Genomic DNA, 17447 nt, shown 5'->3' with positions numbered 1-17447 from the left:
AGGTAGTATGGGGAGGCCTGGTGTGGAAACTATTGAAACAAATGCTAATTCATAGGCAATTTCTCCTCTTGGTTGTCTGGGGGTACAAGAGGCTAGGTGACTTTGCTATGTTCACAAAGTTTCTATCAGACTTAGCACTGGGATTCAAGTCTTCCTAATGCCCAAACTGGTCCTCTATGTTACAATGCCTCCCAATTTGATCTTTTAAAAAAAAATCCTTAAAAACAAACAAGTTTTAAATATGCAGTGTGCCTGCCTTTTCCTGCTCTTGTTCTTCTTTTGTAAGGAACTAAGTGAGATAATATATGTAAAGTATTTTGTAAATCTTAAAGTTATATATACATTATAGGTCTTTTTATTTGAAGGTGGTGGGGAGGAAAACTGTAAGGCAAGTGACTTATTGGGAAGGAGAAAATGACCCAGGAACCAGCAAAGCTCTGGACAGGATGCAGTACATGCTAAGGGAGAGGCAGTTGCTGATGTACAGTGGCTGGGTGAGGCTTTGAAAGTTATGGGTGAGGTAGGAGAAAAATATATGTAACTTCTTTTTGGCAGTGAGAAGAGCAGCTAGATTCAGAGAAGGTATAGGTGGAAAGTGTAGTCTCTAGGTTTCAGTGAAGCAGAGATCTAGGATGAAGTGGTTTAAAAGAGAGAATTGCAGAAAGCTCAGTGGAAAGGGAGGGCAGAGAATTGAGATTGGAGAAGGTTACGGCTGGCTATTAATCAATCAAGGAGCAGTAACTATGCTAGGTTCTGGGGATACAAGTACCAACAATGAAACAATCCATCTCAAAAGTTGCCTGGGGTTGAGTTCAAAGAATAACAGACGTTGAGACTTGGAAGGAACCTCGGCAGCCATCTCTTTCAGCGTATGCACCAAAGGGATCTCGATTCTAGTTATTGTTGTTGTTGTTCAACCTTTGTTTTCAAAGAGGACCAATGACATCATTGGGTGATGTCTTGACTTGTATGTGAATTGATTTTAAGTGAGGCAGAGTTGCACAAAGTCTCAGCCTTGAGCTCAGTCATTGAAGTCCGGTGTCAGGACACAAGTCAAGATGACTGGTGATGGCCCAGGATGCAGTGGATGACCTTGGCATCTTCTGAGTCTGACCAAGCTCTAAGTGCTCCATAGCACCTGCTTCAGGTGCCTTCATGGCAATTGGAACAAATAGTTCTCATCCGCCCACTCTTCTGGAGGAAGTCTCCACATGCTTGGAGTAGACATCTCCCTAATTCACCCAAGGTTTGAGGTCCATCAGTTTTAGTCCATCTGTTGATGGTGTACCAGGGTGTGGCTGCTATAAATCCTACAGCTTCTTGGAACCACGGGTGAAAGTTGAATGCCAGGTAGACAGGAAAGGTTGATGAGGAGCCCTATAAAAGGCTTGGCAACCCTCACAGCAGAGGGGCTAGTCCTTCCTGAACACCCTATACACTCCAGTGGTGTTCCAGCCTCTGCTGGAGGAGAAAAAAACCACTGTTTCTTTATGACAACTAATTCCTTTTTGGGGAAGGGTTTTTCATCTAAGCAGAAGGAAGTTTTGAATCACAGAAATCAGAGGAGTAGGACATAGCAACTTGTCAGTGGTGGAACAGAGAAGCTTTAATCAGCTCCAGTGTTCTAATTAGAATGATGTGTAAAACTGAGTGACTTAATTATTCTCAGCAATACAATGCTAGAGACAGGTCCAAAGAACTTGTGATGAAAAAGAACTGATAGAGTCTGAATGAAGATTGAAGCATGCTTTTTAAACCTTCTTTCTTTTTCTTTTTTCCTTTTTTTTTTTGATCTTCATTATCTTTTGCAACATGGCTAATATGGAAATGTATTGCATGACTGCACAAAAAGGGGAGGGGAGAGAGAGAGGGAACTAAAATTTATAAAAAAAATTTGTTTTTACATGTAATTGAGAAAAAATAAAACATTTTTAAAAAAAGAAAAAAAAGAATAGTGTGTAAGTGTAAGAGTGTGGAATCCCTTCAGTTAATTAAGGGAGACAGCATGGGGTAGATAGGTCATTTGACAAGAAACATAGCAATTATTATGAGGGATCTGGACCCCTAAAAAGGAAAAGCCCTTGAACTTTCCCACACAGCCCAGCCCCTGAACCCAGTTCCTGATGGTTACCTGAGGCATCTGGCCCATCGAAGTCCACCCAGATACTCAAAAATCCTTTTAACTGTCCTTTCATTGTGGCCCTACCACTTAACTCCTTTCATTGTCTGTACCTGGCCTACCCCAGGCTACTTGTCAGTCTTTAATTCCATCCAGATCTTCCCACTGTCAGTTTCTGTATAAAAGTACCAATCTTACCCCCATTAAATTGTGCAGACTCATTAGGAATCTTGCCCACTTCTATTGTGGATACAACAGCACAGATTCTTAGAATCTTTCTCTTCTATTGACATTACAATAAACCTTGTCACTCTGGCTGAAGCAGTCTTGAGCGGTTGAATTCTTTCGAGGCAGACCCTCCCTGTGTGCCCTTGCACTTTGGAGTTCCCAGCACCCCAAACCACAACACTTTTAGAGGGCTCTTAAAAAATTCATTGGGGGGGGCAGGGAAAAACAGAAGTGTAGGAGTGTTGTGGTGGTGGGGATGAGTCCCCAGGCCAGGCAGCATGATGCCTCCTTTTCTTGAGTACTTATGGAATATTGTGCTTAGCTGCTTTTTTTTTTTGTCTTTGTCTACCCAGAAGCTAGCACAGTGGCCTGGCCCATTGCTGTTGTTCAGTTGTTTCAGTGGTCTCTGACTCTTTGTAACCCCATTTGGGGTTTTCTTAGCAAAGGTATTGGAGCAATTTGCCATTTCCTTCTACAGCTCATTTTATAGATGAGGCAGATACGGTTAAGAGACTTGCCCAGGGTCACACTTAGCTAGTAAGTGTCTTGAGATCAGATTTTAACTCAGGAAGATGAGTGTTCCTGACTCCAAGCCCAGAGCTCTATTCACTCTGCCACCTAGCTGCCCAAAGCTGGCCATTAGTAGGTACTTAATAAATTAAGTTTATTTAGGGGCACCATATTTAGTCAGTCAACAGACTTTTATTAAGTGCCTGCTATGGGCCTGGCACTGTGCTAAGCATTGGAATGATATTAATTAGCTCATGACCAAAGATGGGGCAACCAGGAGGGACAAGGGTCTGGACACATTGCCACCAGAGATAATAATAGCTAGAATTTAGGTAACACCTTGGTGCTATCACTATGCCCAATCACAGATGAGGAAATTGAGGCAAACAGTGATTAAGTCTGAGCTGCCCAAGTTCGTACATTCGGTAAATATAAAACGCAAGATTTTTTTTCCCTTTAGGCAGTTGGGGTTAAATGGCTTGCCCAAGGTCACACAACTAGTAAGTGTCAAGTATTTGATCAGAGTCTAGATTTGAACTCAGGTCTTCCTGATTTCAGGGCCGGTGCTCTATCCACTGAACCACCTAGCTGCCTTTAAAAGGCAGGATTTGAATTTGTACATAGCAGCCTCTAGGAAGGATTGATAGATCTTTAAGTATATTATTTTTTTTGTTTTTTTTTTTAAGGCCAAGTTAGGTGTCGGGTAGAACAAAGGACTGAAGATCCGAGTTCGAATTCTGATTCACTTATTTATTATCTGTGTGATTCTAGGCAAAGTCAGTTAACCTCTCTACGCCTGTTTCCTCCTCTCGCTGTGTTGTGAGCATCAAATGAGTTCACTTAGGTAACATGTTACAATATGTTTGCTAGCCTTAAAGAGCTATATCAACCCTGGCTATTATTATTATATTACTTTTATATCCTTTGCTCTTTACATCCTTTCATGTCCTTTGCTCAGTGCGGTTAAGCATTCTGCCCTTGCATCGTCTTGGAGGGACCACCTCCCTCCCCTTTTTCTTCCTCCCCTCCCCTTTTTCTCCTTTGCTCCTCCCCCCTCTCTTCTCTTCCCCTGCCCTCCTTCCCTCCCCCTTCCATCTCTCCACTTCCATGTCCCAACAAGGAGCCTTTTAGGACCGAATCCCTCCAGAGGCTGCGCAGGCGCACGCTCACAAAGAGCCCCCCATTTCTCAACGAGGGGAATACCGAGGGCGCGGAAGGGGCGGGTCGGAAGTGACGTCACGTTGCTAGGAGACGGTCTCCGGGCGGCCGCGGTTTCCATCTAGTAGCGGGCAAGGCGCCGGGGTCTCACAGCCGGCCGCGACCATGTCCGTTTCGGGTCCCTCTCATGGTGTTAACGACAAGGACAAGAGCCACGCAGGGTTGGAGAACACCTACATCCTGCGACCCATCTTCCAGCAGAGGCGGGTACTGGGGGTAGGGCTGAGGGCCTGCGTGCGGGCCGGGTTAGGAGCCGGGGTGCGCTGGTAAAAATTGTAACAAACGGCTGTCCGGGAAGGCGACCCCTCAAAAATCATGCACGATAAATTTAATCTTGAATCCTTAAGATTTCCTCTATCTTTTCTTAAGTTTGGAGACAATCAACAGAGCAGTAAATCGAATCCCGATAGGTAGCCCGTTTGCCGATTTCCGAGGTGTAATGTTCGCCCTGAAAATTTAACAATCGGCTCTGGCCGGTGTAAACGGGCCCCGGCACTTCCTCGGTGGGGAGCCACAGAGGCGGGGGAAGAGAGGGCGGGATTCTTGGCCGAGGCTGGATGTTTGCAAGCTCGGGTCTAGTTGTGGACTCACCTGCAGGGGCATCAGAGTCCGGCTTATCTCCCCCCCCCCCCCACTTTGGAGTGCTGAAGGTGCCCCATTTGTTTTCTGAGGGGTAAGCCGTGGTGGGAATACGGACCCTGCCACTGCTGGGCTGAGGCGTGCCCCCTCCCCCTACTGCTTCCTCCCCCTACTACTCCCTCCCTGTTTCCTCCCCCTCTCCCTCCTCTTCCCCTCCCCCTCTCCCTCCTCTTCCCCTCCCCCTCCTCTCTCTTCCCTCCCTGCCCCCCCCCTTTTTTTTGCTTTTTAGTGAGGCAATTGGGGTTAAGTGACTTGCCCAGGATAGCATAGCTAGTAAGTGTCAAGTGTTTGGTCTGAGGGCAGATTTGAACTCAGGTCCTCCTGACTTCAGGGCCGGTGCTCTATCCACTGCTCCACCTAGCTGCCACACCTACCCCTCTTTTACTCCTCCTCCCTCTTCTCTTCCCCCTTTTTCCTCCCCCCTTCTCCTCCCCCTTCCCCTCTCCCTCCCCTCTTCCTCCCCCCAACAGTTGATATTGTCATCATTGTTAGTCTTCACTCCCACCCTCGAAGGCCTTATTACATTTGCTCATTGTGGGGAGGGGCTGATCTTGGGTTCTCCAGGGCTATCAATGAACGCATTAATGGGCCAACATTTATTAAAATGCCTACTGTGCCCCAGGCACTGGGGATTTAAAAAAAGAAAAGAAAAGAAAATCTCCATTCACATGGAGTTTATATTCCCACCTTAGAGACAAAGTACATAAGTATGAATGCCAAATCGTTTATTAATAATAGCTAGCGTTTATGTATTGTATGCAAAGCACCTTATAAACATCTCATTTCATCCTCACAAACAACTCTGGAAGGTAGGTTATCCTTATTTTACAGATGGAAACTGAAGCAGACAGGTTAAGCCACTTCCCTAGGAGTCATACAACTATTAAGTATCTGAGGATGGATTTGAACTTAGGTTTGCTGACTCCAGGGCCAGCGCTCTTTCCTCTGGCCACCTAGCTACCTAGAGCTTGTTAGGTTCTTAATTACTTGCCTGGCACTGAGCTGAGTACTGGGGATACATTTGCAAGCAAGATAATACCTGCCCTCAAGGAAGTTCAAGCGTTTGATATTATTCTGTTAGAATTTGTGCTCCACTTGTACAGCCTATCATTCTATCCCTCCCTGTGCCTCAGTATTTCTAAATTTATTCTTCACCTTCACTGTGACTTATAGTTCCTATATCCCACATTTTCTTGTGCCATTGTCACTGCTCTAACTTCGCTTTCCTCCTTTCCTAATTTTGACTGTAGTTTCAACTCATTTACCCTTAAATCCTTTGCCTCCTTGCCCCATTACTGTTCATCCCTTGCCAGATTCTAGCCCTGGAATACTCCTATGCTGTTGAATAGAATTAGAGGAAGTCCTACAACTGTGCTGAATTTTATATGTATAAGTATAAATATGTATATACACATATACACACGTACATATACATATATATAAAAATTAATGTCATCCAACTTCGATTGAAACTTCACTGTAGCAGGGCAATCCTTTTATTCCTCTCTAATTGATTTTCTATTTCAGTCCCAGTCCCATACAAAAGCTGTTCAAAATCACTGCCTCTTAACTTCTCAAGCCTACATAAACTCTCATTTGAGGACCTTCCCCTCTTAACTTTAATGAGAAAATTGAGGTTATTAGTTAGAGAGGGCCTTCTTCCCCCTTTCTCTTCATTTAAAAACTCCTTGACGTTATCCTCCAGTCTCTGATATTGAGGTGGCCCTTCTTGCCAGAGCCAAACCCCTATATATGTGCCCAAGTGTCCCTTATCCTTAAAAAAAAAATCGCTAGACACTACCATCCCCTCAAGCTATTGTCCTATTTCTCACCTTCCTTTTTCAGTCAAACTCCTAGAAAAAAAGTTATCTATACTGATATTCCTTCTTCACACTACCTAGTGCAGTCTTCTTTTAAAATTCAGTTTCATTTTAGTTTTAGTTCCAAATTCTCTTCTTCCTTTCTATTCCCTCCCCCATCTATGTATGCAGAAGATGAGAAAAACAAAACCTACTACAAATGTGTAAAATCATGCAAAACAAATTCACTCATTAGCCCTGTCCAAAAAAAAAACATAAAGAAAAAAAAAGAAAAGAAAATGTCCCTTAATCTACGCTCTAGTCTGTCATTTCTCTTTCTGGAGGTAGCCTGTTTCATCATGAGTCCTTTGGAATTGTGGTTGGTCATTGTGTTGATCAGTTACTAAGTCTTTCAGAGTTCATTAACTTTGTATTATTGTTGTTATGTAAATTATTCTCCTAAGCTCTGCTCATTTAACCTCATATCAGTTCATAAGAGTTTTTTTGAAACTATTCCCTTTGTAATTTCTTATAACACAATAGTATTCTATCACATTCATGTATCATACCTTGTTCAACCATTCCTCAATTAATAGCATCCCCTAGTTTCCAATTCTTTTGTTGTTCAGTTGTTTCAGTCACATCTGACTCTTTGTGAACCCATTTAGGGTTTTCTTGGCAAAGGTACTGGGGTGGTTTGTCATTTCCTTCTCCAGCTCATTTTACAGATGAGGAAACTGAGGTATAAAGGGTGAAGTGATTTGCCCCAGGTCCAACAGCTAGTGAGTATCTGAGGCCAGATTTGAACTCAGGAAGATGAGTCTCCCTGACTTCAGGCCTGTGGCTCTGTCCACTGTACCACCTTGCTGCCCCTTCTAATTCTTTGACATTGCAAAAAGAGCTACTATAAATATTTTGGTACATACGAGTCCTTTTCCTCATTATTTAATATCTTTGGTTTATAGATCTATCATTCAAGTATAGATCATATTCCTGGGTCAAAGGGTATATGCACAGTTTAGCAATTTTTGGAGCATAGTTCCAAATTGCTTTTCAGAATGGTTAACTAGCTGGTGGAGCTGTCATGGCCCTACCAGGAGTGCTCCTAGTGCATTTTCATAGGCAAGGCCCCTACCTTGAAATGCTCTCAGTCATTCTTTGCCTTTTAGAATTGTTACTTATGTTGCTTCAAGACTGAGCTCAGGTGCCACCTCCTCTGAGTAGCCTTCCATGATCTCCTCAGCTAAAAGCAATTCTTCCCTCCTCAGATTTACCTATTTTCTCTATATTTCTCATTTCTCCCCATCATTCTCTACTTTGTTATAATTATTTGAATATTTGTCACATTCACCCCCTGGAGCAAATTTCCTGAGGGCAGAGATATTGTCTCTTTGTATTACTAGTTGGTAACACAGTGTTTTGAATATAGTTGCTTACTAAATTTTAATGAATGAATGGATTGTTTGTCCGGCTTATGAAAATTCAGCACAGGTAACCTAGCAAAATTTCCTTTATCTCTTCCTTCTCTTAACTAGGACACAAAATTTGATGCAGAGTGGTCAGTATGTGATGAAATTGAGGAACCTGGGAGCTATGATCTCATATTCCAAAGAGCTGAGAGAGACTTAATGATAATGCTTTTAAAAAGGGTTTTTTTTTTTTGGTAAAGAATCTTAACAAATATAAAGAAAAACACTAGCAAAATAAAACCAAATAAAACCATGTATATAGATATATGCTATTTAAACAAAAATTATTTAATAGTTTTACTTTTTTTCAGTTTTATATATAAATTTTATTTTAACTTTTAATAAAACTTAGTGAAAAGTAGGTCTATAACCCTTTCTTTATACTTTGAGGCTGAATAGACTTAACCTGACGCTAGCATAGAACTGGACATCAAGACCTTTCAATCTTCAAGTGTCACCAGATTTTGGAAAAAGCAATTTCATTGTTTTCCATTTGCAAACTAGGTATACTAAATGGTATGTTCATTTATCTCAATAAATGTCTTTAAAATCTTTAGTTCACAAACTCTGAAAAAGAGTTAAGTATATTGAAACTGTGTAAAACATGGAATAAAGTTGGGGAGTGAAATGAGATTGAGATTATAAAGTCCTGGATCAGATGTCAGTGCATAGTAGTTGATTTTCTGTTTCATTTAGGTTCCGGCCATCCACGGTGAAAGAATGCATCCACACCGTACTCAAGGAAGAATTAGCAGCTGCTCAGTATGAGCCAAGTGAAATGCCTGCCCTCACAAAGTTTTTATCAGAGAGCATCAAAAATAAATTAAAAGGTAGTCACAGTGGTTTCTCAGAATATTTTATTTCCCTCTTATCCATTCTTTTATATCCTCGATGTGGAATCTGATGGTTCATCAGGTACATGCTTATTAGTGTCTAGTTGCCTAAAATAATTTGGATGACACTCTATAAGTAATACACATTGATGAGGTTATTACTTAGCCAGCAATGTGTGGGAAAGAATAAGGATAAGGGGGAAAAAAAGCATTACCACGGTAGGCAGATTGAATTATATAAGTTTAAAATTCTGGGTCCCTTTGTGCCCAAGTCAAGGATGCTTTCCTATAGATAAAGCCAACTATTTTTAGACATAACTATTGGATGAGAAACCTTTACCTCATTGGGAGGCATGTGAAATGGAGGGGGCCCATTTCCAGAATACATATCCCATTGTAACAGAATCATTGTTTTCTTAAGACTGTTTTCAAAGTAAAAAAGCTACAGTTCTACCAAGCAGCCACATTTCTTGTTCTAGTATTCAAGGCCATCCATAGTCTGTCTCTAACCTACCTTTCTGAATGCTGGTCCAGTTTAAGTGGTCTACTCATTGAGTTTTCCTGCCTTTTCTTTTGTCCATGCAATTCTCACTAGCTGAAATTCTGTTCCACAGCAAATCCTACTCATTTTTCAAGACCTATTTCTGGTCCTTTGTTCTGTGAAGCCTCTCTAGACCATGCCAGCCCTTACTGAAAACTAAAAACTACAGGAGCACTTATTTTCTGTACTATTCATTTGGCAATTAATCATGTATGCCTTATAACATCTCTTATTAGACTGAGCTATTATTTAGCTATAGTTTCACTTTTCTTTTGTTTTATTTTCTTTCCCCACTTATAAACTCCTCAAGGGTATGTACTATGTTATACTTAAAGTATCTAGCATGGTACCTTGTTCACCGCAGGCATTGAGTAAGTATTGTTACTTGATTCCAAAGTGAGTTCCTTTGCTTTTTTTTTTTAATTCTAAATTTGTTATCTGTTACAAGTTCTTGATCTGATAGCATTCAGTCTTAAACTTGACCTTTCTGGGTAAATGTATACCTGCCTGGCCTAGTCCTGACAAAGATCCATCTCTCTCTCTCTCTCTCTCTCTCTTCCCCAAATTGTATGACTACTTTCTGTGGATTGTTTCTTGATACTGAAAGTCAGGGTACTTATGTACTATACTATATAATGTTTCTTATATAGAGAGAGTTTGTTTTTTTACAAAATGTTATCATTTCCCAACACAGAAAGTTGAAGCCCTTGGTTCAACTATCTTCCTTAAAATAGTTTTGTTTAGAAATTTCTGGATTAAAAACTCGACAGTTCAGGTTTTTTTGGAGTATAGCTGTTCATAAGCACTGAAAAGGAGATACAGTACTTTTCAGAAAAACTATATATAATATAGTTCAGGTAGAAAATTTCTCATGTTTGAAATGAATTGATCACTTGACTGTTCTAGCAAAATGTGACTTCTAGGTTATTTGGGTCATTTTATATTGATTTGCTTTTATTGTTTTAACAGAACTAAACATAGTTTTACAGAACAATTATAAGATAGATATGCTCTCTGATATGATTATTTGGGTTCTGGTTGCTTCAGTGTCTTGAGTAAATGTTATAAATGGAACTTGATATAAAAATTTTTTCTATTTTTTTTGTTTGACTAAGAAAAAGACTATAATTAATAAACATGGCCTATATTTATGCTTCTTGCTCTGCTGCTTATGGTGATTTTAGGGTGAATTTCTTTTCAGTAGATAATTTCACTCTATTTGTTTATAACTCTATGTTCTTCTCTTTCTTCCCTTTTAGAATTGGGATTTGACCGGTACAAAATGGTGGTGCAAGTAGTGATTGGAGAACAAAGAGGTGAAGGAGTAAAGTAAGTCCTTGCCATCACTTCTTGTTTTTTGGGCTTCCCAAAAGGATTCATTGGGTTTATTCCCTTGTAACAAGATTCTTTTTATAAAAGTATATGAAAACAACCCAAGTGGAATGTTAGTGATAAAAGGGAAAAATAGAAAAGAAATTGTGGTTCTTACTGGTACTAAATTGTAACCATAGTTAAATGTGAATGTTGAGGGGCTGTCCCACATCTTCCACTGCCTATTGGACTTTTCAAGCTGGATGTGTAGTTGTCATTTCAAACTCAATATGTCCAAGACAGAATCCACTCTTTTTACCACCCCCCCACCCCTAACTTCCCTGTTTCTCTCAAGGGTACTGTCATCTTTTCAGTCATGTAGATTTACAACATCAGCGTTGTCCTTAATTTCTGACTCTCCTTTATCTCCCAAATATTGTACAGTCAGTCTTATTGAGTCTACCTTCACATTTCTGTCCCTCTCTCTCTTATGACAAATTTGCTTTGTAGTACTCTGCCACATGATTGACTTATTTCTTTTTTTTTAGGCAATTGGGGTTAAGTGACTTGCCCAGGGTCACACAGCTAGTAAGTGACAAGTGTTTGGTCTGAGGCCAGATTTGAACTCAGGTCCTCCTGACTTCAGGGCCAGTGCTCTATCCACTGTGCCACTTAGCTGCCCATGATTGACTTATTTCTAAAATGAGAACTTGGGTGACATACTTCACCTGTATTTTTACCTGAAAGGTAATTTAAAAGTTTTGCCAGCTGTCATGCAACACTTAAATAAAGGGAGTGGGCCAAATGAATTTTGGTTTGGTGTACTTGTAGGACTATGGAAGGGAATCAGAAAATGTTGTTTACCTGCTACAAGTGTAACTTGCCTTAGTGAGATATATACTTACAAATTCTTTTTTAGGCTGCTGGACTGTGTGTAGCACAGTATAGCCAATGATGTAGAAATCTGAAGCCTTTGTGATTTGGTAAAATGAGCACTGAATATAGGAGTCAGGAGGGATCTTGGTTATATTTCTGAATCTTCCATTGACTAGCTGTGTGGCCTTGAGCAGGTGACTGACTTTTATGGGCCAAATTATTTTCATATATCAAATAAGGGAAGTGAATTAGATGTTGTCTTGGTTCCTTTCCAGATATAGATCTTCGATCCCTTGACTAGATAATGTCTTATATCTTTTTCAGCTCTAACGTTCTCTTATCCTGTATCCAACGTGACTAATTTAGTGTTGAAACTTGGATATTGTTGACTTTGAAAGCTTTTAACAAACATCTCAGCTGAAGTAATATTTAAGGATGTCTTAAAGAAAACTTACCAAAAACCCATTGCTCATAGCAGTTATAATTCAGATTCCTAGCATATTGATGTTTCCCAATTCTTTTTTGGCTGGTTAGTATGGCTGCTCGATGTTTCTGGGATGCAGACACAGACAACTACACTCATGATGTTTTTATGAATGTAAGTATATTTGGAACTTTTTTTTTCCTTTGGAGACATGAAGATTTCTAATCATATCAAAAACAATGAGTTTGTGAAGAATATTAAATATGAAGTATTTGAATCAGAGTCAAGATAGTAGTGGTAGTATTAGTATTTATTGTGGTTTTGCATTATCAAATTCAAATGAATGTTTCAAATAAAAGGCATTGAGACCATTTTGCGCATAAGCACTGTAACCTTTACGATTGTGAACTCAAAAGTAGCATAATAATCATTCAACATGTACTATGTGCATTGCTTTGACAAATTTCTGCTGTGGGGCCCCAACCAGCTTGGTGATTATTTTTTCTCCTATTTTCCCAGATATTAGTTATACCTTAGAGCTCTTTCTTTGGCCTGAGCACTGCTATATTTCTTTCTTTCTTCCAAAACTCTTCTCTGGTGCCTTCTTATGACTTGGAGGTGGCCCTGGGTTTTCAAAGGCTCTGTGAATGAATGAAAAATATTAAATGCTTACTAAGTCCCAAGCGCTGGGGATAAATACAAAAGTGAGATAGTTCTTGTCCTCAAAAAGCTTATGTTCTACTAGGAGGGGACAACATATATGGGGAATGATGGACAAGGAAGGGTATTTTAGTGAAGGAAATTACAGAGATGGTGAATGATGCCAAATTCGATATATTTTTTTTTTCCCGAAAGCCATGGTAGTATTGATTTGATTATGGTTCCTAGAGCAAAGAGGTGGAAAAAAGGGAGAGATATGCACACTCCAGAGTGGAGGGCAGATTTGGATGCATTTGTTCTATGCCCGGCTGTGCTCACTCTCTCACCAGTCAGCCAGCTCATTCTCAAAGCAGGATTTCAAAGCTTAATGGATTCATCTTTGTCTCTTCTACCTGTGACCCTATGATTACCACCCCTAGCCTTCTGCACAATTTTGTTTCTATCAAGATGAAAGAAACAATATGGAACAAGAGAAGTTTGCCAAGCTGCAGGGCACGAGTGTCCCTTGGCGGGAAGAGAACTGCTAGGAGAAAGATGAAGGTACCGATACAAGTCAGCACCTTATCTGTTACTTTTAGGTCTAGAAAGATGCCTAGAACATTTGGAGGTTAATACACTTGCCCAGGGTCACAGAGTACATGTCAGAGGTGGGTGGAATCAGAAAAGACAAGATATGGCAGCTAATTAAATGATTGGGAGTAAAGGTCGAGTGAGGAGTTAAGAATAATACTTATGGTTACTAAAAGGATGGTGGTAGTCTTGAAAGAAATAGGAAATTTTGGAAAGGGGTAGGTTTTGGGGGAAAGATGATTTCTCTTTTGGACATAATTGAGTCTGAGAGGTCTATGGAACATCTTGATTGAAATGTCCAATAAGCAATTAGTAATATGGGAGGAGAGCTCAGGAGAGAGAATAGGAATGGATATGCAGATCTGGGAGTCATCTGCATAGACATGGTAATTGAATCCATGAGAAATGAGGAGTTTAGATAGAAAGAGAGATACCTAGAGTTCAGGGATGGGGTATACATTATGATCCAAAAAAGAAGAATGAAAAATCAAGTCAGTAAACATTTATTAGGCACTTGTTATGTGCTAGGCCCTGTGCTAAGTACTAGGGATACAAGGAAGGTAAAAGACAGCTCATACTGTCAAGGAGCTCAGAGTATAAAAGGAGAGACAATATGCTAACAGCTATGTACAAACAACTTATATACAAGATAAATTGGAAGTAATCTGCAGAGGAAAGGCACTAAAATAAGGAGGACTGGGAAGGTTTTTTTGCAGACAGAAAAGTAGGAGGAGAACAAGGAGAGAGTATTCAGGAGGAGAGAGTGGTCAACAGTGGCAAATGCAATAGCGAAATCAGGAAGGATGAAGATTGAGAAAAAGTTATGAAATTTGGCAATTAAGGGATAGACTATTTGTAACGCTGGAGAGAGCAGCTTCAGTTAGGTGAAGTCAGAAACCATATTGCAAGGGATTGAAGAGTGAGAGGAGAGAAAGTAGAAGCAATGAGTATAAAGAACTTTTCCTAGGACAGGTTCTGTGAAAGAGAGGAGATATAGCTTGGGATAATAAGGATAATAATTAATATTTACATTACTAAACATAGATAATAAAAGGGATAATAGCTTGCCAATGTGGAAGGATCTAGTGAGGGTTTTTTAATGATGGTTGAGATCTGGGCATGTCTGTAACCATTAGAGAATAAAATACAGAGATGGAAGATTAGAGGAAGAGAGAGGAAATGGAGACATCAGGTGAAGATGGCTGGGTAAAAGATGTAGAGGAGCTCATTTCTCCTATATTTACTTCAGCATGGATTTAAAAAGGCTGCCAGATTGAACAGTGATGAAAAGAATTCAAAGAGAAACTTCATCAAGCTTCTTCATCTACCCTGGACTGAACAAAAAAAGATAACCAGAATCTATGAACAAAGGAATAGGGATCTTACCAAAAAAGCCAGCACAAATGTAGGTAAACAGGTAGCCAGGTGCCTCAGTAAATAGAGTGCTGGGCCTGGAGTCAGGAAGACCCAAATTTAAATCTAGCCTCAGATACTTACTAGCTGTGTGACTCTGGGCAAGTCACTTAATCTCTATTTGCCTCGGTTTCCTCTACTGTAAAATGGAGAAAATAGCAGCACCTAACTCATGAGGTTGTTGTGAGGCTTAAATGAGATAACATTTGTAAAGTGCTTGACACAGTACTTGACACATAGTAGGTGCTATATAAATCCTTATTCCCTTCCTCTTTTCCTTTCCCAGGAGCCCTAAGCATGAAAACCTTTCAAAGTGCTTAGACTATGAAAACCTTAGGGCGAACAGTAGACATGACACGAAGGAGGCCCTAGGAAATACAGTAGGAAAACTCCAGGGATGACATTAGTCCTTAGACGTTAGAAATTAATTTGTTGTTGTTGTTGTTGTTGTTGTTTTTGCAATACTCAAACTTTATTTCAAGCATTTCAATGATGAAATTATCAAACTAGATTAATAGTCTTCACAACCAGAATTTCTTACATGTACTATAGAGAAAAAAAATCATACTTCCAGTGTTTTTGAGAACTAATTAAACAATTCAGTTCAGGAATGAGGAGCCACAGAGGAGACAGAGAACAAGGGGAAGCTAAAGAGATAGAAGGAGCAAGACAGTGTCTCAGAAGCCAAATGAAGAGATAGGAGAGGAAGAGTTAGGCATCTTGTCTTTGCGCAGTCACCCTTAAGAGTCTGATAGTGACACTGAAGCTTGCCACATCTTTGGGCCTAGACACATGAAAAGAAGTGGAAGTTAGGAAAGTGAGTCAGAACCAAATAGGGCCTTGCTGCCTCATTCAAAAGTGTGGCAAGGGATACTGGCCCTGTCACAGATCCCAAATCAGGAACTGAGGCAGGATATTTGAGTAAATATGGAGCATGATGAATAAACATGAATCAAGATTGTTGCCTAAGAGGAAAACTCAGAAGTACAAGTTACAAGTAGAATGTCAGAGGGAAAAAAATAGTTTGGTCACAAGGACTACAAGAGTATCAGGAAGGAATGAAGAAGATATTAAAAATGAAATTAGAATTCTGGAGAAAAAAATTGAAAGAATAAATTTCTTTAGAACGGAGGGAGAAAACAATCTAGTTGGAACGAACCAAACAGAACTCAAATGGCTTTATGAGACAATGAGAAATATTACAACAAGATCAAAAGATTGAAAAAATATAAGAAAATATAAGGTACGTATTTCTATGGTTATCTCATGGATGCTAAGTGCACGATTAACTGTGGTATTCTGTCACCTAAATACAAACAGTCCAGACATGCAGCCAAGCCATTCTCATGTTTTGAATTGTTCTTTATTTTTAGAGCTATTAAAGACTGTATTGCCCTCTACCTGAAGTGGCATTTAGAATCCAATCTAAAGTTCTCTGCCTGTCAAAATCCTTAAATCAGTTTGACAAACATGTATTAAGTCTGTGTTGGTGCTGGGGAAGGTCCAAGGTTCAGATAGCTCCTGCCCTCATGGAGTGCCCAGGCTAATACCTGTAATCTTCTGTATTTATTTGATAACCCAAATGGTCTTGTAATCATGAGAATTGGAATGTTAATCCAACCCCCAAGACTGAACTCAGTCTAACCTGGAGTCTTCTCTTCCTTGTGGTAGAATCTAGATGCCCTTGTTAATTCTCAGAGGCGCCAGTATGTTCCTCAGTGTTGTGGTCAGCACGAGTACATTGCCAATAGATTTCCATATATAAGTAACATATGGGCCAATAAGTGACTATCCTAATTGAACATCTGCCTGTGCCCCTGTGACTGCCATATAGTAAGTGATTAATTACCCTGCCATAGGGAGAAATGAAAGCTGCTTAACTTCTGCCAGGATTGCATTGTATATGTAATGATCATCTATATAAATTTTATATGTATAAAAATTTCCCTTTTTATATATCAGGTAAATATTTGTAAGAGTTATACTTACACAAATGGAATTATTATAATAAGTACTAATATTTTTTTTCATGTTTCATTGCCTGAATAAAAACTGTTTATCACTGTTAAAAAAAAAGAAAATGTAAGAGATATACATATATATATATATATATATACATATATATATATATATATCAGTTGTTTTTGAGATATATATTTATATATATCTCAAAAACAACTGATCCAGAAAAAAAAAATCAAGGGAAGACAGTTTAAAAACCATCAGACTCACTAAACTGTCCATACCCTTTGCTTAAGGTATGTCAATACTAGGCCTGTACCTCAAAGAGATCAAAGAAAGGAAAAGGACCTATATGTACCAAACAATTTTTAATAGCCCTTTTTGTTATACCAGAGAACTGGAAACAAAGTGGCTTCCCATTAGTCGGGGAATAGCCAAACAAATTTTGGCATATGAATGTAGTGGAACATTATTGCAATGTAAGAAATGCTGAAAGATGTGTTTTCATACAAACTTAGGAACACTGTATGAAGTGATGCAGAACAAAGTGAGCAGAACCAGGAGCACAATTTATATAAGTAGCCTCTGCTCATCTCATTGGAAGGCAGAGAAAAAAGCTCTCCCAAAACCTACATAAAGCGAGGGCTCAGAAGCCCATCAAAATCTTCATTTCCCATCTCTGCCATCATCATGCCCTCTGGGTACCAGCTTCTCGAGGGCAGGAACTATCTTTCTAAATATTAAGAAATATTTATATCGCCAGTGATTAGCATAGTGTTTGGAACTTAGGTTCTTGATAAATGTTTATTTTATTATATTGTATATTGTGAAGAAAAACAACTTTAAAAGACTTAAGAACTCTGACCACTGCCATG

At 39.5% G+C, this 17447-nt stretch overlaps 2 protein-coding genes across 3 annotated transcripts in view; both read left to right on the top strand.

The window, feature by feature from the left end:
- The window catches only part of TM4SF19 (transmembrane 4 L six family member 19), a 25446-nt gene extending 21355 nt beyond the window's left edge, over positions 1-4091 (top strand). The window contains exon 5 of the mRNA XM_078146144.1: positions 3978-4091. Within this exon, the coding sequence (XP_078002270.1) occupies positions 3978-4091 (114 nt within the window). The remainder of the gene's footprint in view (positions 1-3977) is intronic.
- DYNLT2B (dynein light chain Tctex-type 2B) overlaps positions 4071-17447 on the top strand; it is a 25824-nt gene continuing 12447 nt past the window's right edge. Inside the window, exons 1-5 of one of the 2 annotated variants that reach the window (XM_078146754.1) lie at positions 4071-4278; positions 8679-8812; positions 10616-10685; positions 12078-12141; positions 13047-13167. In XM_078146754.1, the coding sequence (XP_078002880.1) occupies positions 4181-4278; positions 8679-8812; positions 10616-10685; positions 12078-12141; positions 13047-13154 (474 nt within the window). In that variant the 5' untranslated portion in view covers positions 4071-4180 and the 3' untranslated portion in view covers positions 13155-13167. The remainder of the gene's footprint in view (positions 4279-8678; positions 8813-10615; positions 10686-12077; positions 12142-13046; positions 13168-17447) is intronic. The other variant, XM_078146755.1, reaches the window with a different exon arrangement.

Source organism: Phascolarctos cinereus, unplaced genomic scaffold (assembly GCF_003287225.1).
Source record: "Phascolarctos cinereus isolate Bilbo 61053 unplaced genomic scaffold, phaCin_HiC Scaffold_726;HRSCAF=1367, whole genome shotgun sequence".
Taxonomy (NCBI): domain Eukaryota; kingdom Metazoa; phylum Chordata; class Mammalia; order Diprotodontia; family Phascolarctidae; genus Phascolarctos; species Phascolarctos cinereus.
This window is presented reverse-complemented; position numbering and strand designations above follow the sequence as displayed.